Below are 26,497 nucleotides of genomic sequence, written 5' to 3'. Positions count from 1 at the left end.
TGTGTGTGTGTGTGTGTGTGTGTGTGAGATGGAGGGTGGTGGTATAAGGGGAATATACAGGCAAAGGATAAAGTGGAATTAACAGTCTGTAGATATGAAAGTATAACAGCAATTAAAAATAACAAGCAAATAACAATATCTGTAGGTCGCATTATAGAAACACCCCAGTGGACTATGTAATAGGGTCTCAGCAATTTTGAATAAAATTAACTGGTTGGGCACTATTTCTTTTATGTTTTGTTTTGAAAAAAATACTTTTCATGAAGTTAGGAGAAAACACAATCGTTTGACATTCAAATGAAATATGGTTTAATGGTTTTGTGTGATCTGTTTACCATATACACAATAAACATTTTTGCTAAATATTGTCTTTGAAGCATTCAGTCTTATTTGAGATATGAGTGGTTACCAGTCTGTAATTGTACAATAGAAAATCAAATATTTTTTGTTGTGTAATTCCAGTTGTGAACACTATTTTTGGGGGTATGAAATCCTGTCATCAGCGCTTGTTTGAAATGCGCTCCATACTAAAGACTTGATCAGTCGTGTGTGTGTGTCTGTCTGTGTCTGTGTGTGTGGATGCCTCCTTTATGTGTTGTTATGCATGTATGTGTAATGGAAGACAATGCATGGACTCATCAAATGGATCCCTTGATCAAGACATGAAAACAAGTGATAGAGGAACCTACATTGTAGTAGATATCCTTTGCTCAGTGTTAATTGGAAGGAGCAAATGATCATATATCTTAGTTTTATACACTAAAATGATTTATAGCGTTCTTGAATGTCAGTTACAGGATACATTGATAATGCTTCTGCTTGCCTTCACAGACAAGATGATGTCAGGTCTGTTAATCAGTGTTGTTGATAAGTATGATCCTTCAGGCCAAAGTTATCAAGATTAATAATGATGAAACTAAAAAATATTTCATTTGACATACAAAATTCATTCATCTTTTGAGACAGATTGGATTAGAATAGAGTAGACAGACAGGCAGACAGATAGATAAGATACATAGACAAATAGACAGACGGATGGACAGATGTATGGATAGAAAGATAGATAGATAGACAGATAGACAGACAGACAGATAATGTAGATACATAGTGAATGTGTTCATAATTTGTTGTTTATTTTGTTCAGAATGAACTCCAGCGAACTCATACGTCTCCTGGTCAGTCGTTGTGGGCCACAAGATGAGATGGAGTTATGGTCAGTTACGATGTTTTCTCTTAGAACTCTGGTTTGGTTTATACAGCATCTGACAGGCTGTCAAAGCCTGACCAGCACGATGGGTCTGTGGGTGGGTTTGTCATTTGTTCCCCCTCCCACTTTTTTTTTTTTTTTTTTTTGTCAAGCAGGTGTGGTGTTGTACATATTGATAAGTCCATGTGCTTCGATTCCCCCTTGAAACAGACACTATTTTTGATTTATGGGCTGGTTGGATGTTGTCGTTGATCCTACACTGGTTCACTACATGATGTCTTCCTCAAGGTCAGCACTCACTGTGGTAGTTTCTGTACTTATGGTGGGGGGATTGGGGGAGGGGGGGTGCATACTCCACCACTGTGCCATTTAGATTGGTTAATCACTAGCTAATTTGTTGACAAGCTATGAATTTCTTGTGCCCAGAAACAAATTTTCATGCCAAGAAAGAAAGCAAAAAAAGAAAATCTGTTTTTGGATGTTCATGCCTTTGTCTAAAATTTATGATTTTGTCTGCTTGCTTGCTTGTTTTGTTTTGTTTTGGCAATATCTTTAACTAATCTATTGTTCAGTTGACTGGTTCTACCTCAGTACAACACTCGCTTCATGGTTTATTCACTGCTGTACATTAAAAGAAAGTTTAAGCATGCATGTGGATTTCTCTGATCATAAAAGGCACAGAGTGTATACAATACACGTGGATTTCACGGTTGTTCATAGACAGAGTGCATACATAGTTGCAGATCATACCGATCACAATGACAGCAGATGAAGTGTGTGTACACACATGGGTTGCAGCGATTATAACCGGAACCTGACCACCCCTCACCCGTACCAAAGCAGCGCATTTGCAGGACCGGGGGTCCATTCCGCTCTGTGGAAACTGTCACTGGCCCTCATCTTTAAGGCTGTGATTACCATCTTCACTTTTGGCATCAAGGTCGGTTGTGTGTTTTGGTTGTGTGTGTTTTGGTTGTGTGTGTTTTTGTTGTTTTTTTGTCTTTAAAAAAAATTGTTTAATATAATATTTGTGTGACAGGGTTTGGAGATGCTATTGATTGTCATGCTATTCATAGTTCAGCCAGACCAAGCTGTGAAGTATGTCTAAATACTTATCAAGCCATTTAAGTCATGCCAATTATCAATCAAGTTAATATAGTGTAGCCAATCATGAATCAAAGCATTACAGTCCAGGCAATCATGAATGAAGTGGTTTATAGTCCTGTCAGTCATGAATGAAGTCATTTATAGTCCTGCCAATCATGAACAAAGCAATTATTATACAACTATTCATGAATCAAGCTATCATTGTTGAGCCAATCATGAATCAGATAACTATTACAATCCAGTCAATCATTAATCAAGCCAGTGTAGTCCAGCCAGTTGTGAATCAATCTATTAATAGTCCAGCCAATTATGAATCAAACCAGTTATGAATTGAGCTGTTTTGGTCCAGCTAAGCATGAATAAAGCCATTGATCATCCAGCCACTCATGAAGGCCATTACAAATGAGCTGAGCACTTGAAAACTGTCAATGCTGGAATCCTGTCCAAACAAAAGTTATCATTTAACTGAAAGCAACTTTAGAAGTCAGAAGCTGCATTTTGAGGGTCAGAATTAAATTGAGTGGAAAATGTGGTATAGTTCCCAACATGAGGCAGACACCGGCAAGGACAGAGACTATGGGGCAGACAGTTTAGTTATAGCAGGTCATTCATTATACCACACAGGTGTACAGATCAACATCAATAGTCATACTTTGTCCAGACTAGTAACACTGAAACCAGCCAGGCAAGGAATTAGGAGTTTTCCCTCTTGTAAAATATTACAGGTTTTGTGTCTGTCACCATGTGCTTCAATGTGCCATTGATGCTTTGGTGACATGGTGCAGCACGTGTGTTTGTGTGTGTGTGTGAGCGAGAGAGAAGAAGAGAGAGAGAGAGTTTGTGTATGTGTGTGTGTGTGTGTACATATACGCATGAATTCAATCAGATCAGTTCAGTTTGGGTGGAAACGTTTCATTCATCCCTCATGAGCAGCTATATAATAATAAAGACTTTATTAAAGAGTTGTCACTATGAGTCAAGATGTGCAGTCAGACAGGTCCCAGCCAGGTTTATGATGATATGGATACTTATTTAACGCCAATCCTTGGTCATAGACCAAGCTTTAAGTGCTTAATACCAATTATTTGCAAATTTTGGCTCAGGAGCTCAGGCAGAAGGGTTAAAATTGCTCAGGAACTCAGGGCTCAAAGGGTTAACAAACACAGAGTCATTTGCACAGCAGGCTACCTGCCTGGGTAGAGTCTACTGACAGTTGCCTTCGGTTGTGTCACTTTGTTAGAAGAAACTTTCATCTTACCAAAGTATAGTTCAAACTCGGTGAGTGTTTATTGTAATGTTGTTGTTATTTTTTTCTCAGTATCATACATGATTTGTGATGCAGCAGATCCAAACACTTTGTCTCGTTTTGTGAGAAGAGAGGTTGGTGTCACAAAAGTGTTGTTCAAACTTTATGAGCATTTTGTGGCTAATGTTTCTTATTATCTTATTAATATTGTATATAAGTTATGTGACATGACAGATTCCAGCAGGACTGTTCATCCCCAGTATGGCTGTGGGGGCCATCACAGGACGGATGATGGGCATCGGCATGGAGCAGCTGGTCCTGTGAGTGTCCACTGTTCTTGTGGTCTGTGTTCTGGTTTACTTCTCCCATTGGGGTTGGTTTTACAGTTCTGACAGGTACACTGTGTTCTGGTATTGTTCTCCCATTGGGGTTGGGGGTGGGGGTTACAGTTCTGACAGGTACACTGTGTTCTGGTATTGTTCTCCCATTGGGGTTGTGGGGTTGGGGGTGGGGGTTACAGTTCTGACAGGTACACTGTGTTCTGGTTATGTTCTCCCATTGGGGTTGTGGGGGTGGGGGTTACAGTTCTGACAGGTACACTGTGTTCTGGTTATGTTCTCCCATTGGGGATGTGGGGGTGGGGGTTACAGTTCTGACAGGTACACTGTCTTCTGGTATTGTTCTCCCATTGGGGTTGTGGGGGTGGGGGTTACAGTTCTGACAGGTACACTGTGTTCTGGTTATGTTCTCCCATTGGGGTTGTGGGGGTGGGGGTTACAGTTCTGACAGGTACACTGTGTTCTGGTTATGTTCTCTCTTTGGAGTGGGTGTTACAGTTCTGACAAGTAGTGTTCTGGTTTTGTTTTCCCTTTGTTGTGGGTTTTACACTTTGCGCAGATACAGATACTGATCAGCTTTGACAGTTTTGACAAGTGTACCAACTGATCAGCTTTTCTTTTAAAGCTTTGACAAGTATACCTGTTGGTGTAAGTTCACAGATTTAACAAATATATCTTCTGATTACTTTTATAAGATTTATGTCCGCCAGTTAGTTTTACAATTTTAACAACTATGCTCAGTGGTATATGACAGTTTCAACAAATATGCTTACTGTTTGTTATGGCAATTTTAAGAAGTGTGCATTCTACTCAGTTTTTACGGTTTTGGCCTGTATGCCACACCAGCTGAATTTTACAGTGTTGAAAATATACCCACAGATCAAATTGTATAGTTTCAACAAGCATGTTCACATATAACATTTTACAGTTTCAGCAAGTATGCTTATTGATCTCTTTTAAAGACTTTATGCATACTCACTCCAACAGTTTTATCAAGTATGCTCTCTGATTTATTTTTTGCAATTTTAATATGTGCGCCAACTGATTATTTTGTATAGTTTTCATTGGCATGTCCACCAGTAGATTTTAAATGTACCATTTCATGAAATTTACAGTTTTGAAATATATGTCCTCCAACTACATTTTAAGAATAGTTGTCAGAAAAATGTTTGTTTTTTTAGATTTTTTTAACCATGACTTTTAAATCTTTGAATAGGATAAAGCAAAAACTTTCAAAACTTCAGTAACACATTTTTCAGCATTTTATACATGTCACTACAGAGATGCTTTCCAGCCTGTACAGCACACCCATGCATAACAGGCCCCATACTCCCCCCCCACACCCCCACCTCCAACCCCCATCCCTTCAGCCCCCCACATTTTCTTTTGAAAATTTGTCACTTTACTATTATAGCCTCTAAGCCTGAACATGACAGCTCATTCCTGTCTCCTTCCTTTTGTCTGATGTTGTGTTGTGGTGTGTGACAGGTCCAACCCGGACAATGGTTTGTTCTCCAACATGTGTGAACAAGACTCATGCCACATCACTCCTGGTCTCTATGCCATGGTGGGCGCGGCTGCTGCCCTAGGGGGTGTGACACGCATGACAGGTACCCTGCACTCACTCTCTCAGCTTATAAGAAGAATAATGATAAGTAGTATTCATATAACGCTGAATCTTGTGCAGAGACAATTCAATGCGCTTTCACACCGGTCATTTACAAGCATGCATAACTCTAAACTAGAGAAACTGAAGACAAGGAAGAGGCAGGGGAAGGAGGTTATCTTGGGAAGAGGTGGGTTTTAAGACCAGACTTGAAAGAGTTGAGTGTGGAGACCTGACGAATGAAAGAGGAAGTTTATATCAGAGACTGACATATGCTTACATTTGGGTCAGCTGCAGAGTAATAGCTTTATGATCAGCAATTTCTCCACTACAGTGGCAGTTCATTTACTGCTCAGTCTTTTGTGAAGGTTGTGACTCACGCACTAGGAGGCAAGACTGCACTGGCTCTTAGTGCTGTAGCCTTGAGGGCTAGTTGGCCTTTGGGGACCATCCCCAATCCTGAGTGTCCTAAAGCCCTCTTGATCAAGAGAGTGGGAGTGTAACATGGGCAAGACATTTTCCACTATTATCAAAATCTTGCCCAAATAGTCTGGACAGTAGATGCCTACTCTGCTGTTCCAATGGTCAAGTCAGACTGACTGTCATATCCAGTTGGACTTGCAACACCTCACCCCACCACCCTCTCCTTCAATCAAAATATATAATAAGCAAAGAAAGAAAAGAAACAAATCTGGAATGTATCACCATCAGCAGAGAGCTCACATACATGCATGTATGGGCACATATGCATGTGCATGCATTCACACACACACATACACACATGCACGCACACACATGCACAGACACACACATATACGCACATGCGTGCACACACCTACAACAGTGATGATGATAGTGTTGTCAGTTTGATGATGATAATGTTTTGGCTGATGAAGAACTGGATTGCACCATACCTTTGATGAGAGCAGTAGTGAACATGATGATCTTGACAATGATAAGGCTTTGATAATGATAATGATAATAATTACAATGATAGTAATAGCAATAATAGTAATTGCAGTGATAAAGAAAAATGACAGCAATATTGAAAACAAAAACAAATGATTGTGATAATGTCATTACTATGATGACTGTATTTGTAATAACAGTGATGAAGAAGATACTGATGCATTGATATGGTTGTGATGAGGACGGTGATGGTGTTTCAGTGTCACTGGTGGTGATCATGTTTGAGCTGACAGGAGGCCTGGAATACATCATGCCCCTGATGGCTGCAGCCATGACCAGCAAGTGGGTGGCCGATGCGCTTGGCCGTGAAGGAATGTATCCTGAAAAATCCCCTTGTTATACAGAGCCACACAAAGATGGAAAAGACTTCAGTCAGAACATGATATGCAAAGACAGAACAGACTTAAGTCAGAAAATGTTGGCACTTTCATAGATGCAAAAAGATGAAAGTCACTACATTGTCATTTTTGGGAGAACATCTCATGATTTCATAATGTGAACTCTGACCACACACACACACATACACACATGCACATGCACATGCCCACATGTGCGCACACACGCATGCAAAATATGAATATTGTATTGTTCAGTATGATAAATTACTATTGTGTACGGTTCATGATGATTCTGGTTTTTGCTGCATTCACATTGTAGGTCCTGATCTGTATTCTGTTGCATCACACCACAAAACAGTATTGCATTTCACCGCAATAATTATATGATCATATTTTGCTTCATTGTGGTGTGCTTTGTTGCTCCAGCTTTATTTCTAGAATCGTTATCATGACATCGGTTTTTGTGACAGTGTCATTATATCATTTTAGTTTGTGATGAATATATGCATGCACACAGTATCGTTGTAAAACCTCTAGCGCCTGAACAACCCTCCACCTTACCACTACCCTCACACACGCACACTGTCTGTCTCTCTATTTGTCTGTCCATCTCTCGCTTTCTCTCTGTCTCTCTTGTTTCTGATTTCCTTAACATGGGCAAGTTATGATGCTCACATTGCCTTGAATGGCTATCCTTTCCTGGACAGCAAAGAGGAGTTCACACATACCACTTTGGCCGCCGATGTCATGCGACCTAGGTGAGCCCTTGTTTTGTGTTAATTATAAGCCAGAGTTTGATTATATTGAATAGATTTATATTGTGTAAATTCTTTTACTGGCTGTATTTGGTGTATTGTCTGAATAGACAACGAAAACTGTTTGATTTTATTGTGTAAGTTGTTTGGTTGATTGTGTTATTTAACTTGACTGATTTCGTAGTGTAGATGATTTGTGATTATATTGTGTGAATAGTTTGACTTGATTGTGTATTGACTGTTTGTGTTGTGTAAATTGTTTGACAGGACTGTGTAAATTGTGTCACTGAATATATTGTTTTAATTGTATTATGAACATTGACTGTGTCAAAAAGATTGTTTGACTGATTGTTACATATAAAGTGATGGTGTTATGTAAACTGTTTGAATTATGTGAATTGTTTGACTGATCGTATTATTACACAGTATTCAGCTGGTTGTATTATGTAAATGGTTTTGGATATCAACAGTAAAAAATCATAACACAGAAAACAGACGCTAAGATCTTCTTCATTCTGGGAAAAATCCTCCTTTTCCATGTCAACTAAATCCATGTTGGAGAGAAGTTCAGATCTGGAGGGTAGAGTCTTGTTGATTATTTGGTAATTTTGTACTTCCCCTTTTTTCTTCTATCGTTTCCAGTGATTTCAAGCTTATTGCACGGGGATGGATAAAAGAGAAATGTATCATTTAGACAGGTGCTTTTTTCTGAAAGCATGAAAGGAGTTCTTAATTAAAAAAAAAAGTTTAAAAACTTTTTTTTTTCATTCATAGTAACTGGCTACGTTTAACCTCATCACCATCACTTAGCGGTCCTGGCTGTACAATTCAGCACTGTTTCTGATTTGTTTGGTTGTTGGTTATTTTTGCAGACAGTGTATTTCTGAAAGACCATGTCAGATAGAAAAGAAAAGAAAAAAAATCAAACACAAAATTCATACACTGTATGTCTGGTTTCTGTTCACCAGCATCACTGTTGTATTTATTGAAGTCTGCATGTCCTGCTGAGAGGTGCACTCTGTAGATTTTTCTAGGGTAGTGATGATACTTACGATGATGATGATAGTAATGGTGACAGTGACGATGATAACGGTAATGATGATTTTCTCCAAGGAATGGGAGGCAGGGTGACAATCTGTAAGTGGCACAGTGTTAATGCATGGCAGTTTTGCGACTTGCTTGCTAAAGATTTTTTTTTTTTTTTTTTTTTTTTTTTTTTTTTTTTTGCTGTTCCCTTAGTCTGCGCCATTTCAGTGGTGTTTCTCTCACGCCGCTTTTCCCCATCCACAATTGCTTGCTAAAACTTTTAATGCTGTTACAGGAATGACTCTCTGGTTCTTTGCTCTGTTTCTTTTTTTTTTTTTCTTTTTTTTGTAAGCTCAGATTTTGGAATGTTCTTTTCCAGTAGGTTTCTTTAAGAAAGATAAAAGAAATAATTAAAAATATGCCTGAATGTGCATGTCTCATTCACACTCAGTTTTACTTTACAGCATTCTGCCAGTTCATTAATTCGCCCGGCTTGCTGAGTTTGAGAGAGATTCGGGCAAACAGGGTCAAACCAGTAAGCAAAAAGACAAAACAAAACTTTCCAGTACTGTCATGAATGATAAATTTGGATGCTGAACTGTTCATCTACATTTATTTCATTGGCACCAGAATGTGAAGGAGAGTGTCAGAAAATAAAACTCCTGCTCTGCTTTGCCTTCATGACAGATTGCTTCATCACTCACTGTATCCTTGTTTCACTTTAAAGGAAACATCAGTATATAGTGATGAAGGTTTCTGTACTGACACCAAACTCTGTCCACTTGTACATACAAATGGACATGGTAGTTGCAGACCATGAACGCAGAAGAAGTGAACTCTGGGAACTTGGTCCAGTGCCATCGCAGCATGCCTCAGCTGCTTCCAGTCAGGCATCTTTGTGCGTCACTGCTTTTCTGGTTGGAAGCAGGAAGGCGGCAGATGCTTACCTGCCAATACAGTGTCCATGAGAGTCTTTGTTTAAATCCTAGTCTCACCCTTTCTCCCAAGTTTGTCTGGAAAATCAAACTGAGCATCCAGTAATTCGTATGAGATGATAAACTGAGATCCTGTATGCAGCACACACCTGGCAGACTGAAAAAGAACCCATGGCAACAAAAGTGTTGTCCTCTGGCAAAATTCTGTTGAATAAAACCCATTTTGATTGGCACACAAATATATATGCATGCACTCAAGGCCTGACTAAGCACGTTGGGTTATGCTGCTGGTCAGGCATCTACCTATGGATTTGGATGTATTCCTGAGAAACTGAAACTGGTTGGTTGCAAGTAGTTGACTGTGGTGGCTGTTGAAGTACCACTCCCTGCACCGTACAACAGAACAACCATCAGGCCAGGAGCAGAGAGTTTGGAGAGGGATGGGGAAGAAGTGAAGGTCCCACTTGTTCTCTGCAAGGAATGGAATGGTCCTTGTAACAATGCATGCCTGACAGAGGATGTCTCATTCGCACAGCAGTTCATACCCTTGCATAGATGTTCAGGCAGACAGGTATTTAATCTTCAGTGATGAGTCATGTCAGAGAAGGTGGGCAGTCTGAAGCAGGTGATGATCCTGCTAGGTGTGTGGTAGGTAGTGGTGGTTTTCACATTGCTGTGACTGGTTATTTGGTTGGGAGTTGCTGTATTGTGGAGTGGAGTGGTGACCTAGAGGTAACGCGTCCACCTAGGAAGCGAGAGAATCTGAGCGCTCTGGTTCGAATCACAACTCAGCCGCCGATATTTTCTCCCCCTTCACTAGACCTTATGTGGTGGTCTGGACGCTAGTCATTCTGATGAGACGATAAACCGAGGTCCTGTGTTCAGCATGCACTTAGCGCACGTAAAAGATCCCATGACAACAAAAGGGTTGTTCCTGGCAAAATTCTGTAGAAAAATCCACATCAATAGAAAAACAAATAAAACAGCACGCAGGAAGAAAAAAGAGAAAAGGGTGGCGCTGTAGTGTAGCGACGCGCTCTCCCTGGGGAGAGCAGGCCAAATTTCACACAGAGGAATCTGTTGTGATAAAAACAGAAATTCAAATATTTAGGCTTGTTTTCTCACAAGGAGTTTGCCATTTCCTGTTAACAGAATGAACTTGCTTTTTTCCCCCTCCATTTTTTCCTTTCAGGTTTTTTTTTTTTCTTTTAATGAATGAGAATGTTTTATCTTCATGATTACATTCTTTATAATGACTTTTTAACTGTAGATGCCGAGTGAATGATATGTGTGTGGTGCGTGTATATATGTATACAGTTGCTGGTTGAATGCCTTTGCAGTGCGCTGTCAGTAGTTTCATTATCTATAAGAATACTTACAAATAACAGGATAAGACTGAGTGAAAACACAGAACATGCAAACAGGGAAACACGCACTGAACAAACAGGAAACCATATATAAGTAGATAACTAGTATTTTTCACAGAGACGATTTAGTGTACACAACATTCAACAGGTACTTTGTACATATTGTGACGAGTTATGATCAGTTATGATGTGTGTGATGAGAATTCTCACAGATCTCTTTGTATGCATATTTTAAACATGAAAACAAAACATGTTAAGAAAATTCTTAAATATTATATGTTGAGATTGTTATGTCATTGGATTGACGTTTGGTTCTCTCACTTTGGAAGAAAGGTATTGAATAGTTCTCTTCTATAAGACTCATGGCATGTATACTCTGTCTCAAAATAGGTGCGTTATTTTTGGTTTCTTTTGCATCTGAAAGTCCAATGAAAGAAGCTGTATTTATCACATTAGTATTAGTGATAATGTAGATATTTTGTCAGCAACCATTGCAAAAATATGTTTTCTTACACATATTTGAAGTGTATGTGTGTGTCTCTGTGTGTATGTGTGTGTTTGTGTGTGTGTTTGTTTGCATGTATGTTCCTGTGTGTTCTTCAGTTTATGATATTTTGATTGGAAGTGATATTAGATGGGGGAAAAGGTCATGTTGGTGTACATGTGTCTGTGAGGGGATGGAGGCAGGTGGGGGTAGGGGGGTGGCAGCGGGGTGAAAGGTGTGTGTGTGTGTGTGCATGTGTGTTTCTTTTATTGTTTTAATCAAACACAGCAGAACGAATGTAAAGGGCCTCTAGGCTTTCAAGTTTAACTCTGAACTACTTCAAACATGATCACATCCTCAGTCAGTTTATCTTCAAATATGACAGCAGAATCACAGTCATTGTAATTGATCAACGTAGAAAAAATTTTAGTTGCTCACATTGAAGAATGATGTGTACAGGCATGAGAATCACAGGATACTTTGATAATTAATCAATTTCTTTATTAGAGCCCAAATCTAGATATAAATATAAGGCTTGTAATTACATTTTTGCCATTACACTTGCTTGGACACTACATTAAATGACTGGTATTATTTCTGAAAGGTGACCCATGCCATCATTTGTTGATATGATTCCAAAAGGCTTTTTCCAAAAGACAACAGCCTTCTTGGAGACAAAATGGGAATATTTAACCCATTCAGTGCCCACAAGACATCACCTGACGTCCTGCTCAAAGTGTTGCCATAGTTCTGTAAGATGTCCACTGACATCCTGCATCTTTTTTCACTTTTCCTTCATCAGGGTTGGTACAATGAACATAAATAGATTCTGAATGGTTTGTTTAATGTGTCTGGATTATAAACATACTATTTAAGTGAGCACTCATCAGCTGGAAGACACCTTTCTTCTCAATAATGATTTGCTAACTGGACCACATGGAGCAAATGTGTAAGAAGGATATGCCTCACATGCCAAAAAGGTATCAGACTCTTTGTCAAGGGAAGACAGTGGACCTTTAGAAGGTCAGCATAACAAACATTGAAATTCTGAGTTTATGTCTAGGAACTGTAGAAAAAATGATAGTCAGGCAGCATGCATGTGCACACACATGTGTGTGCGTTCAAGCTTGCATGTGTGGATGCATTTGTTTGTGCATGTGTTTGTATGTGTACATGGGTGTATCTGATAATCATAATTAAAACAGACATATAAAAAAGTTATTGGTAAATAAAACTTAAGTACAGATATACTTTTGCATAAAATGATTTATTCCAAAACAGCTAAATGTATCTGGAGGTCAGCCGTTGGGTGAATTAAACAGAGTGGTTTCCCTCTCTTGTGCACAGGCGTGGTGATCCCCCTTTGAGCGTCATCACTCAGGATTCCATGACAGTGGAAGAAGTTGGTAGGTGTGACTGTTTGCTTTCCATGTGCTCGCTGTTGATCTCTCTCTTGATAACAATATAATGATGATGATGATAATGATATAATTATGATGGTCCTTTATACATGCTTTATCACAAATGTCTTAAAGCACTTTGTCTTCGGTCAGTGTATTCATCTGAATATGGGCTCTGGTTGCCAGAATGGCAGAGTAAAAATAGTCATAGGTGTAAAAGCCCATTTATAAGTTGGACTGAATGTGAGAGAACAAGAAAGAGTAAATCTGGGTACTAAACCACAGGGAAAATTGACAGGTATGGTCACTTTGTGACAGGGTATAGTAACATCTCCAGTCCTTACCACAGGGTATGATAACAGATCTGGTCATTTTGTCACAGGAGAAAGTGACAGAACTGGGTGGTTTACCACAGGGTAAAGGAACAAATCATGCTACTTGCTCACGAAATATAATGGTTATTTTATCACAAGTTATAGCAATATAATAGATCGGGTAACTTTGTCTCAAGGAATTGAACATATATCACTACTGGCAATATATACTAACCGGTATGGCTACTTTAACAAAGGTACAACAACAATTTAAGATCTGGTTTCTTTATCACAGATTTCTTCACTTTATGACATGTTACTTCCTCTGGATCTATGTCACACACTAAGTTTGATAACTTTATGAAAAGAAAGTTGAACCATATCTTACCACCCATTTCCCTTCTGAAGTCTGTAGCTTATGTGTGTTTGTGGGCAAGTTTCTTTTTTGTTTTATTTTTGGTGTGTGTGTGTGAGTGTCTGCACATGCATGTGTGTGTGTTTGTGTGTGTGTGTGTGTGTGTGTCTTGGGGAAGAAGCTGAACAAGTGTTATGTGTTAGATAACTGTCTTGATACTTGGGCACAAGGTGTGACAGGTGATGTGTTGCTGTGGCAGAACACCTGTTGAGGAGCACGCTACACAACGGGTTCCCAGTGGTGGTGTCCCTGGAATCCCAGTACCTGGTGGGATTCGTGCTGCGGAGGGATCTCAACCTGGCTATTGGTCTGTTTGTTCTTCGCTCTTTCTGTTGTTGTCTTTTGGTTGCTTTCTCTTGTCTTTCTTTGTGGTGGTGGGGGAAGGGTAGTGTGGTGCGTGGTGTATGCATGTGTGTATCTGTGTGTTTGTGTATGTGCGCATGTGTGTGGGTCTGTGTGTGTGTGTTTGTATGAGAATGTATTTGTGAAACAGTGGTGAACTGATGTGTGTTTGTGTAGTTCTAGTAACACTGCCCCCTCAGGCTGTCATGATACATGTTTGTGCATGTGTGTGTGTGTGTGTGTGTGTGTGTGTTTATGAGTGTCGTAAGAGTCCCCATATAAAGATGAATCGATGCTGGTGTGTCGTGCAGTTTTTCATGTCATATGTATGTGTTTTGTGTGAATGTATGTGTGAGTGTGTGTGTGTGTGTCTGTATGTGTGTGTGTGTTTGTGCGTGTCTGTGTGTGAGTGTGTGTGTGTGTGTGTTTGTGTGTGCGTGCACTGTGTGTGTGTGTGTGTATGTGCACACTCTGTGTGTGTGTGTGTGTGTGTGTGTGCTGTGTACAGCGAATGCTCACAAGACCACAGAGGGCTTCAACAGTCACTCCATCCTCTACTTCACAAGTCATGTACCTGTCGGCAGCCCTCATGATCCCACTCCCCTCAAACTTCGCAGAATTCTGGACTTGGTGAGCTTGGTTTTTTCTTTAATATATGTATATACATAATTAATAGAAAGATTATGAAATTGCAAATAAGTAAATGAATAAATTGTATTAGAAATAGTAAAAAAAAAAATTAAACAAATGAACACATGAATGTGCTTACAAAGGACTTAATATGAGTTTGTTAAAATGTGTTCATAAATGACTCTTTCAGTAAAGGAAGGAATAAATTAGTTACTAAATCAGAACATTCATGCAAAGACAGTAGAATGAACAGATGTAGACATTGAAGAAATCAGAGTACAATAAAAAGGAGATTATTTAGACCTGTCTGTGGTGGTAGTTCATTTCCTTGCTGACATATGCCATGAATAAATGAATAAGTTCCATAAGTTCAGTTCATGGGTTACAAACTGGTGTGTGTGTGTGTGTGTATAAAGAGAGAAATAATAGATAGATATAGATATGCCAGATTCACCAGATTCCATCAGGTCTTTCAGTTGTATGTCAAAGCCTGGTTCTCTGCATGACTATGCATTATACAAGAAAGATTCAGTATTGTTATTAATATTACGGTGTGAATGCAGGCCCCGATCACCATCACAGACCAGACCCCCATGGAGACTGTCGTGGAAATGTTTCGGAAGCTGGGACTGCGGCAGACACTGGTGACACACAATGGGTCAGTGTTGTCTGTGTGTCCATTGTTTTTTAGGATGGTACAGTGTATGTATATGATATCACTTACAGTGTCATCTCCATTGACTGATGGTTAGTAGAAATGCATAAAGTATCTTGAAGAACTGTATCATGTGTTTAGTTTACAGACTGTTAGTAGAAATATCTTTACTGGCTAATGCACAAAGTAGCTATTACTTTCTTGCAGATATGTCCTGTTTATATTTTACATATGGTTACAAAGAATGACTTTATTGACTGATGCTTTGAAATGTGTGAACTATCTATTATTTATTAGAACTGTACCGTTTAATTGTTTTTACAAATGTACTCAAAGAATGACTGTACAGAATGATATTTTAACTCACTCAGTACGACCAGTCCTCTCTTCTCCTCTACACGGACCCTTCGGATGTCCAGTGGGTGTCTCAGTGACCCAACCTTTAGCTTCCATTGTCAGAATTGTGGTATTCTTTGTCAACATTCACCTCTTCAGTACAAGAGCCTTCCGCTTGCAATATTTTGATGGTGGTAATTGGGGTGAAACGCTGTTAACTTCGTCTCTTTCGCTGTTCGTATGGAGAGAGTTAAAATGTATAAGAATCTGTCACTTCATTAGAAATGTTTTATATTTGTTTTACAGACGGTTGCTGGGGATCATCACGAGGAAGGACGTCCTGCGTCACATCGCAGAGCTGGAGAACCAGGATCCGGAGAACATTCTTTTCAACTAGTGCATCGCCACATTGTCATAGCCCCCTCAGTTCCGTTCAACATCTGGTGCATGCCTGTACTCAAAATTCCCCCTAAAATCTGTCTCGGTATTCATCTCCAAATCTGTTGTATGTCTGGTACAAGTCTGTACTTGAAATTACCTCTTAGATCTGTCTCAATATTCCCCCCGAAATCTGTTTTAAACGTGTACTCAAAACTTCCCCTAAAAAAATAACAACAGTCTATAGCACTTGAGACAAGTCTATCAGCCCCCAGACTGCTCTGTCACCCCTTATCCCCTTGATTGCCAAACCTTAGTGAAATGAGATCAGTTTGGCACACATCCTAGGTGTGTTTACAACTTTTTGTATGATTTAAAGTGCTATACCTGATGTTCATGAGCAGAAGTAAGGCAATCCCAAGAAGAAGTTTAAATAAAGAATGGTGACTTACAAACTGACCCTTTAGTTCAGTCTTACCTCAGCAAGGTGACAGCCCTTCATTGACAAGCGTTCTTGTTGGTGGCTGTCAGTGGGTTAAACTGGTTTCTGCCCATCACCACACTTCACCACAACAGGTCCAATGTGGAGTTCTTTTCTAACCCTTTTCTAGCCCCCCCAGTGCCAGTCTGTCATCTCTTAACCCCAGGTCTCTGCCTGTCACTGCACTGCATCGTAGCAGTTTCAGGGTGGAGTTCCTTTCCCAGTGCAGGCTGTGCAAGTGGCCAGATTATCACTTGGACATAGACATTCACTCAAATTGAAATGGTGGGTGGGGGTTGTGGGGGGGGGGGGAGTCTTCTCAAGGCTCAGTGTGTGTCCCTGCTCAAAATTCTTAAGCCTGAGGTAGGACTGGTGTGGAAATCGTTGCTGGGTCAGTGTGTGTATGTGTCTGTGATCAAGGTTGTCTCACACACTCAGCTTCCCCACACCTACCTTCTTTCCCTTCCCAACCCTCACCCCTTTCTTTTATTTTTGTTTGAAGTCTAACATCACCAAACAATTCTGATATATGACAAATCAGTGAAATAAGTCTCTTACACTATTTTCTTGTTGTTTTTTTCCTGGACTGATGTCCCATTGAAATGATTTCAGATTTAGTTGAAATATTTTGAAGACTGATTTGTGATTTGTTTGCAGTTCTTATCTTTGTCTCTTTTCTGATCTATCAACATCAGTGGTAAAACTTTGATTGATCAGAAAAAATCTAAGTCTGTATCTCTGCTGTACTTTTAGATTCTATCTAAAACTCATGTTCTCAGCTCTGATCAGACTTGAGACAGATATTCATAGTAAGGACATATTAAAAAAAAAAAGAAAAAAAAAGATAGTTCTTGTGTGATCTGTAGTTTGCCTTAAGTTGGTTTTTTTCTGTACATTCTGCTGAAAACAGTCCCCCCCGGCCCCCTCCCCGAAAATGGAGTATGACTGCCTACATGGTGGGGGTAGAAACGCTCATACATGTAAAAACCCACTCTGGTATAGGAGTGAATGTGAGAGTTCAAGCCCGCAAACTAAGAAGATGAAGAAGCAGAAAGCAGTATATTGCTTAAAAGAGATAGAAAATATTTCAAGCATCAAAATAACTGTACTCCCATACCCCAGAGATATCAATATCCCCTTTCAACTTTTTTTTGTTTTGTTTTTGTCATTGTTTCAGCTTTTTGTATTCTACATGTGGCAAAACAGTGAGGTTATTAGATGAAAGTGTCAAAAAGATAATTGTGTATTTGAGAGCTCTGATATACTGTGCAAGGAAGGGACACCTCAGGGAGACAATGAGAATTACATATTGAACAACAACAAAATATGGTGACTGTTTCTCTTTGAAATAAGTGATAGGCACACATTACAGCTGTTTGCAGCTGTGTGCCTTTGTCTTTATTAAAAGAGTAAGATTTACCATTTTTCTTTGTTGTTTAATAGTTCAAGAAAGGCTTGGCTTCATGATTCTAGTTTGATTTTTGTATTTGTTTTCAATATATGCTGTGATGGTTGCTTTTGACAAGTGCCAAGGAACTGCCAGTACATATTTGCAATACAATGAGGCTTGCTGTTCAGAGCTTTGTCTCTTGTAGCCAGTGGATGTCCAGTTTTATAAACTTTGCAACAGCTGAGAACTGTACTGGTACTTGAACATCCAAATCTCGTTTAATCAAGAAGATAAGCAGAATCATCCTCCAGCTCCTCTCCCTTGGCTCCTAGCTGCTAGCCATACTCATTGACCACATGCCCCCCCCCCCCCCCCCCCCTTTTTTTTTTTAACTTTTCGGGGACCGCATTTTGGTTGGATTTTGGTATTTTTACTCCGCTTTTGATAGATGTGATAGATGTTGAGATTACCGCTCTGCCTATTTTTTAATCAACTCTTTTCCCATATGTAGCTTTGCTTTCTTTCTTGTCATTTGCCTTAAAGATAAATGTGTGTGTTGTATTTTTTATCAACTCAGCTGGTCTGTCTATTTCTTCCAAGACCTGAGCGGAGATGCAGACTGAAAGGAGTGACACACAAGGAGCTGGAAGGACATGGGGGACAAACTCTCTGAGAGTCAACACACTGCCGTTGTGTGGTGTGGAGAGTTAGCCAAGCGGTGGATGCTGTGTACATTCATGGCATTTTCATCCTTCATGCCTTTGTGTGTGGACACTTCTTGTCAAGTCTAATGGAAAATCAAAAAGAGCGCTAGCAGGAGAATGATACATGTTTTATAAATGGACATTCTAATGATGTGCTTGCTGCCACTGAAATTTATCTATGCATTGGTGAATATGTGTTCCCAACAGTATTGTATATATATATATATATATATATATATATATGGAGAGAGAGGATGACTTGGTTTGTCAATCATTGGGGCAGAATTAGTAAAGTATACATGAGAGGCTGTTTTAGCTGGATTTACAATGGATCTGTCATACAGGTCTGATGGCATGGATCAGGTTGTGGCTTGGTTATCTGGAAATGATTGTGTGATCAGGATGGATTTGATTAGGTCAGAATTTGTGTGTGTCACCAGTGTTATGTGTTTTTATTGTTGTTTATATTTTAATTTTGGCTGTAATACCTGTGGTGTCCCTTTACAACCCCCTGTGCAGGGGTAAAAAAAATCCTGATTCTTGATGTTTGCTGCATTTGACACAAAATGTGTGTGTTGTTTCCATAGGTATGATATTTTCTCCTTGCATTTTTCATTCTTCTTGTTTGCAGGTGTCCATGTGAACACACTACATCAGTTAAAGTTCTAAGCTGTTGATGGATCGGAAATGATAATCACCATGATAAAGGATTTGTGACCTTTGCAGCATAATAAACTTATTTCCTTTCTTATCTTCCCTCTTCAACTTTAAAAATTGTTTCAGATTTCTTTACAAAATATTGACATAATTATGATTTGCATATTTATTTAGAAATATTGACGGCTTCAGCATAAAGCATCATCACTGGTCACTGTCAAAAAGTATAATTGTGAAAATTCAGTACACACATTGTCTTCAGTCAGTATCTTTTGTTTGTTTTCACACATTGTCATCAGTATTGGTGTCTTTAGTCTGTTTTGCATAAAAGCCTCACTTGCATTCTCATTCTCATTGGTATCATAACCCTGTCTTGCAAAGAGGCCTGACTTGTCATGGTCATTGGCACCATTGCTCCCATTTTTCACAGGGGCCCATGTAGCATAGGACCTCCATGATATACCTCAATTTGGTGAAGACCTTGGCTTTTATGAGGAAGTTGGCAGAATCGTTAAGATGCTTATTCACCAATACAGTGTCCATGAGGGTCTTGGTTTGAATCATGGTCTCACCCTTTCTCCCAAATTTGACTGGAAAATCAAAGTAAGCATCTAGTCATTTGGATGAGATGATAAACCAAGGTCCCGTTTGCAGCACGCACTTGGTGCACTGAAAAAGAACTCATGGCAACATAAGTGTTGTCATCTATCAAAATTCTGTAGAAGAAATCCACTGTCAAAGTTCTGTAGATGAAGTCCACTTTAATAGGTACAAAAATATATATGCATACACTCAAGGCCCAGACCTGCCTGTTGGGTTATGCTGCAGGTCAAGGCATCTGCCTGGCAGATGTGGTGTATCGTATATGGATTTGTCCAAATGCAATGACGCCTCCTTGAGAACCTGAAAAGTTTCAAGGCAAGTTGCACTGGCTGCCACAAAACTGTTACCAGGTCCAGTTGTGGTTCCCTCTCCAGATCAGTCTTCCCTTCACAGTTCTGATCTAGAGCCCACAACATACAGTGATAGAAGCATGAAGGTTTTCGTTTCTTGATTTTGCCATGTTTCAGTACCCAAAATGGCTTTACTTACAAAATCATTTATTTTTTGCTGAGTGAGTTTTGGGTCTCCTCCTCATGAGACTTTTTTTTATGGTAACTTCAGTTTTTTTGCCGAGTGAGTTTTGGGTCTCCTCCTCATGAGACTTTTTTTTTATGGTAACTTCAGTTGTAGGGGTGTTACGCTTATGTGACATGATACTTTTGTTGCTTCATAGGTCGTGTGATCAACACATGCAGTGTGATGGTGAGAATTTCTCAAATGGATTCAGCAAGATTTTTAAGTTTTTGCCCTTTTATTCTATTGTCTAGTGATGCTGTTTGGCTGCATAGTGAGATGTGACCAACCAAGTGCCATTTTCTCCTTGTGATGTTGGTGTCCAGAGGCTTTCATGTGTTCCCCCCTGTCAGTCCATTAAATACCATAAGGCAGAGAATGAGAAAGGAAGACAAGATAAATGAATACAAAAGTTATACATAAAAAAAGAACAAGAAAAAGAAGAAGAAAATATTTAGAGAGAGTGATAAAACAGAAGGTATTTCTAGCACTTATTTTTTCCCCAGAACGTCGGGATATGATTTATACTTATACTGGAAAGAGAGTCCAGTATTTCTTTGAAAGGTAGCACGCAGGAAGTTATTTGGCTACTATACAAAATAACTTACGATCAACATTTATATAACTGTAAACGTTTTTTTTAATAATATTTATACATGTCGGGTTGCTCGTCTGCTTTTTCTTGTGAAATATTCATCCTGTATATTCTTGGTGATAACCTCACCCCTCTGTGATTGCCCTTTCACTCATGAAAAACTAAGGAAAGGAATATCTACTATACATCTGGCCAAAATTTAAAAAAAAAAAAATCACTGAAGACCAGGATCTGTTTCATTCAGCCACTGAAGAGAAAGCATAGATCTTCTTGATGCTAGCATCAGTTCTGTTGTTAAACTATAAAAGTGATTGCTGGCTTGCTTGCTGGTCTAAATAAGCATTTACTTTCTGCTTTCACTGTAGACAAGCCATATGTGGCATCTCTGGTCAGCAGTGGCTGCCTTGCATGATTCTCAAAGCTGCTGCTTTTATTTTTTCTGGGGATGCCAGTCTCCATGGCAGAGACCTCTTTTTTCTCTTTTTTAAAATCTTGCATCCAGTGTTTTCCCAAGATTTTTTTTAATGTCATTGATCATTGAGTTTCTGATTTTCTGAAGTTCTGCACAAGATTCTGGACACACAGTTCTGGGGAAGTTCAAGATCCAGCCATTGTGACTGAGCAAACAGTGGTGATTTATTATTTTCATGTGTGTGCAGAAATTCCTTTTGTTATTTTTCACTTTTTTTTTTCCTGGTCATAAGCAGTTGTGTTTATTTGGTTGTGGTGTACTCTGAGCGGATTTTGATGTCTGAACGTTTTCTGGTAAGTCTGTGTCTGGTCCAGAATGCAGGCTCTGGTCTGAGTGTGATAAACCATCAGTTTAGTGGCATTATCATTCTGCGTTTGAACGCTGCATCTTTCTGTGAATGACAATGATTTCAGATAACCCACAGAGCCAGTATCACAGAGTGTTTTTCCCACAATGCTGCAGAATTTATAAAAAAAAAAAAAAAAGAGTTGTCAGTATCCAGTCACATAGATCATGACTGAAGGTCTTGTCTTTCTCTCTGCTCCTTCCTGTCTGTCTCTCTTTCTGCGTGATCGCCATACGGTGTACTTTTCATCTCGTTCTAGGGGCCTCTCTCTCTCTCTCTCTCTCTCATTCACTTGGGAATACAAACATGTGAAACATTTATGAATGTTTATTTTTTTGTAAAATTAACATTCATCTGCACACGTGTATATATCGATATGTTTATATATATACATAAAGCATATACATTGTGTGTGTGTGTGGAGCATATAGATATATATGATTATATAAATATATACATATTACAAATGCATGCATCCACACACACACTAACACTCACTCACACACACACACACACACACACACACACACACACACACACATTTGTGTACACTTACACCAATAAACTGACTGCTGTTGTGTTTTTCATTTTTATTGAAAGTTTCACCCCCAAATCACATTTTAGGGAGTGGTGACCAGTTCACATTCTGCATTTTATTGAAAATACCTGTATGTGTGTGTGTGGTGAATTTTTTTTTTTTTTTTTTTTTTTTTTTTTTAGAAAAGGATTTGGCATAACCACAGTACATATTCTTGGAAAGAATAGAACAACTTGTGATCTTTGCAATCTGATATTTGAATGGCCATAATTCACAGCTATTTACTTAGATTTTGTAAGCTTTCATATTATTGTCACATTGAAATAATGCTTTGTGGTACTTTAATTCGTTTTTTGTGTCAGCAAGATAAGTAAATGTCTGTTGTACTCACATGCTTACGCATATGCACAGGCACGCATACACTCAAACACAGACAAATAGGCACTCACTCAGATGTTTTATATACAAACAGTATTTTCCATGATGAAAACATACCTTTCGGTTGATTCAAGTAAATTGTTAAAAGCAATGATCCAGTGAGTGAATGAGTGACAATGATATTTTGATGCTGCAGGTTGAGGTGTACTTTGTTCAAGTGAACATTCAAAACACACAAAAGATGTTGTGCTCAGTGTGAGGGAACGAAACTCATGGTACAATAATAAACAGGAAATGCAGCATGTTTTGACCCCAAAGTCATTTTCAGGCCGAATATGCAGAAAACATGCAGCTCTTGCATCTTCCACAGACAAACATAACACAGAACATAACACAGAACCAAAAACAAATGTAGAACACTAGATTTTCAGCTTTTTGGCTGATATTTGAAACAGCAAAGTACTCCATTCTTTCTGAGTTCTTTTATTTGATTTTTGTGATTTTTTTTGTACCTGCAGAAGACCAGAGGGTTGTGTGTTGTTTCGTGCCTGTGTTCCTGTCTTGGTTCTTGTGTTGTTCAATGTGGACCATCCTAGGGTTGAAATGTGTTGTTTTATACCTGTGTTCCTGTTCTAGTCCTTGTGTTGTTCAGTGTGGACCATCCTAGGGTTGAAATGTGTTGTTTTATACCTGCGTTCCTGTTCTAGTCCTTGTGTTGTTCAGTGTGGACCATCCTTGGGTTGAAATGTGTTGTTTTATACCTGTGTTCCTGTCCTAATCCTTGTGTGTGTTTTTTGTTTGTTTTTTTGTGTGTTTTTTGGGGGGTTTTTAAGGAGAAATCAGAGGATGCGTTCAAGTTCTGCAAATGTGCAGGGCTGTCTCAGCATCCTAATCCTTGTGTTGTTCAATGTGGACCATCCAAGGGTTGAAATGTGTTGTGTGTTGTTTTATACCTGTGTTCCTGTCCTAATCCTTGTGTTGTTCAGTGTGGACCATCCAAGGGTTGAAATGTGTTGTGTGTTGTTTTGTACCTGTGTTCCTGTCCTAGTTCTTGTGTTGTTCAGTGTGGACCATCCAAGAGTTGAAGTGTGTTGTGTGTTGTTTTGTACCTGTGTTCCTGTCATAGTCATTGAGTTATGTTCAACCTGTGGAAGATCTAATGGTTGAAACATATTGCATTGTATTTTCTACATGTGTTCCGTCCTTATGCCTCATACTGAATACAGAACATCTTAGTGTGTTTTGGAATGTCCTGCGGTCATCGCTTTCCAATGAACCACGTGAACATTGTTGAAGGAAAGCTTGAGTTGTACACATTTCGTTTGGACAAGCTGATTTATTGTGATATATCCATACTGATTCATATGTATACGCACTGCACTGTGCTTTATTGAGTTGTTTTGCGACTTGTTTATAAAAATGTTTATTTGGCATCGATTAATTGTCACTTTGACACTTTGTTTGCGGAACTTGGTAATTATATAATTTTGTTTTGTTGTACTTATAACAGCTGATTTACTGGCTGATTGTCTGGCAGGATCTCACAGCCACATACTGCTGATTTGGCATCAGTAGTGCAGGATGATTGAAGCTGAAAAACATGTTTTATTCCGTTGAAGATTTTAGTACCATTTTTATCATTGTTGATCATATATATGTATATATTAGTGTGTTTCCTTTTCAGGACTTTGCGGATAGTTGCATACTGAGGGCTGTGATTTAAGAAATCATGACAGGGATTTGGGTAAATTATGACTGTTATTTTTGTTTGTTTGTTTTCATGTGCTGCTATGTTATTTTGTGTGCTGAATAAAGTCATTGATACAATATACTGTTCAGACTAGAATGGAGTTTGCCCTGTAATAAAAACAACAACAAAAACAAGGGTGATTTTAGTTTTATTTCACAATAACATAATGTTTGATACCTTCAGAGTTTTACATATGCTTATATTCATGCACACACATATGCACGCATGCACACACACACACACACACACACACACACACACACACACACAAGCACAAGCACAGACACACACACAGATAAATTTTTGTACATCTGCATACATGCTTATTCACACACACAGTACATACAAACACACACATACAGTGCATTGATTCGTATGCTCTATTTAATATGCCAATTTTATACCTTTGCTTGTATTGCCTGTTTGTGGGCATTTTTTTTAATATATTTTTTGATACATCTGACACTCTGTAATCACCTGGCAAAACAAAAAAATAGGCCCATGTTTGAATTTGTGCTCTTTGGCATGCTGTAATTATTTGCCTCATAAATCCAGATGTGTATTTTTTCCACTTTTTTCCCCTCCTTGTAAGAATATAACTTTTAAGTTATCCAGAATGATTATCTGGAATTGTCAGCCGAGACAGAAAGGCAGTGAAAAAGATGTTTGGTCTTTTATAATTATCATCTTTGATTTGTTGTTGGAAGTCCTGCTGTTTTATTTGTGTATTTATTTTGTGCTCATCTGGGTGAGGAAAGCATGCGTGTGTTTGTGTGTGAGAGAGAGAGAGAGAGAAGAGAGGAATATGTGAGAGAGAGAGAGAGAGAGAATGTGTGTGTGTGAGAGAGAGAGTGAATGCATGTGCGCGTGTGTGTGTAGAGAGAGAGAGTGTGTGTGTGAGAGAGAGCAGCTACAAATGTGACGTACAGTAAAACTTTCTTCTTTCTGTAAGTGGACACATTTTTTTTTTAATAACTTTGGCTAGGATTGAGATGGGTTGACAAACCAGGAGGGGGCTGTGAATGGGGGTACTAGGGATGACTGGTGTGGAGGTAATGCTACTGGACTGATGTGAATGATGGGGCGGGGGGGAAAAAGATCGTGTTTGGATTTTTCTCCAGTTCAGTGCCTGGGCATGTAAGTCTGTCTACATATGACCCATACATTACTTCACAACAGTTTCAGTGAATATCATTTTTCTGATTTTGTTGGAGGTATTTTTTGGATGCTATTTGCTTTTGTATTTTTGCTTTTAAGCAGGATCTGAATTCTGACTTCATAATCATTAAAATTCATTTTCAAGGGTAATAGTGAATTGGGAATAGCCATATTGCTGTGAGTGGATTGTAATGTGCTTGTGTGTCATAAAATATTGAAAGCAGAGTTGTTGTGGTTTTATGTGATGCTTTGTGCTGGGAGCTGTGATGGTTACGTAATCCAGTTCTGTGTAGATTCAGTGTCCTCCCTTTGTAACTTAATGCACATTGGTTATGTTACATTAAACAAGAGGCAAAGCATTCTTGATTCATGTGTGATTCCTGCTGTTTACAAATAACAAAAATGAAACATACATAAAATTTGGGGGAAGGGGGGAGTGGTGTTACAAGTTAACACATACGTCGATATTTTTGTTCAGCATCTGAAACAAGCATTTGTTAAACCCAAAGTTGTTGGCTGGAAACCGAACAGTGCCATCAAAACAGCCCATGACGACCAGCATTTCACTGTTTTACAGTCAGGACACAGATCTATCAAAGTTTCCAACTTCCCCTGGTTTCATCATGACTTTGTGGCTAAATTACTTGTAACAGAAATTCCAAATGCTTGTGGACTGCTTTCCTTCCTATTAACATTTAAATTTCTACAGTTAGATGAGTTGTAAATTCATTTAAATTACTACAGTTAGGTGAATTGTAAATTGTATAAGTTGACCCAAATTATGATTTATGCTCATAGTCAAAAAAGAAATTATTGCAGATCTGTTGAAACATTGTGCTGGTTTGTGTCTTAGCCATTATTGGATCCCCTAATATACAAATAACTTTTAGGTGTGTATCTGTCAAACTTTTCACCTTTTCCATGGTTTTACCATTTAGAAACTTCATGACGAAAGTAGTTATTAGTATGCTGAACAATTATTACAGTGATAGATATTCCAGGGAACATGATGGATGAACAAGTTGTAAATCACTGTGGACTGGAATTAAGTCATCCAGTATAGC

At 38.9% G+C, this 26,497-nt stretch overlaps 1 protein-coding gene across 2 annotated transcripts in view; it reads left to right on the top strand.

Annotated features, from left to right (window-relative positions):
- Positions 1-25,659, top strand: part of LOC143299129 (H(+)/Cl(-) exchange transporter 4-like) — a 59,104-nt gene extending 33,445 nt beyond the window's left edge. The window contains exons 11-22 of one of the 2 annotated variants that reach the window (XM_076612257.1): positions 1,145-1,213; positions 2,006-2,147; positions 3,795-3,880; positions 5,387-5,508; positions 6,674-6,788; positions 7,474-7,569; positions 8,680-8,703; positions 12,726-12,784; positions 13,707-13,814; positions 14,358-14,479; positions 15,043-15,137; positions 15,777-25,659. In XM_076612257.1, coding sequence (XP_076468372.1) covers positions 1,145-1,213; positions 2,006-2,147; positions 3,795-3,880; positions 5,387-5,508; positions 6,674-6,788; positions 7,474-7,569; positions 8,680-8,703; positions 12,726-12,784; positions 13,707-13,814; positions 14,358-14,479; positions 15,043-15,137; positions 15,777-15,867 — 1,129 coding nt within the window. In that variant the 3' untranslated portion in view covers positions 15,868-25,659. The remainder of the gene's footprint in view (positions 1-1,144; positions 1,214-2,005; positions 2,148-3,794; positions 3,881-5,386; positions 5,509-6,673; positions 6,789-7,473; positions 7,570-8,679; positions 8,704-12,725; positions 12,785-13,706; positions 13,815-14,357; positions 14,480-15,042; positions 15,138-15,776) is intronic. The other variant, XM_076612258.1, reaches the window with a different exon arrangement.
- The last annotated feature ends 838 nt before the right edge of the window (positions 25,660-26,497 follow it).

Source organism: Babylonia areolata, chromosome 24, assembly GCF_041734735.1.
Source record: "Babylonia areolata isolate BAREFJ2019XMU chromosome 24, ASM4173473v1, whole genome shotgun sequence".
NCBI classification, from domain to species: domain Eukaryota; kingdom Metazoa; phylum Mollusca; class Gastropoda; order Neogastropoda; family Buccinidae; genus Babylonia; species Babylonia areolata.
The sequence above is the reverse complement of the archived record's forward strand: the minus strand, read 5'-3'. Positions and strand labels throughout refer to the sequence as shown.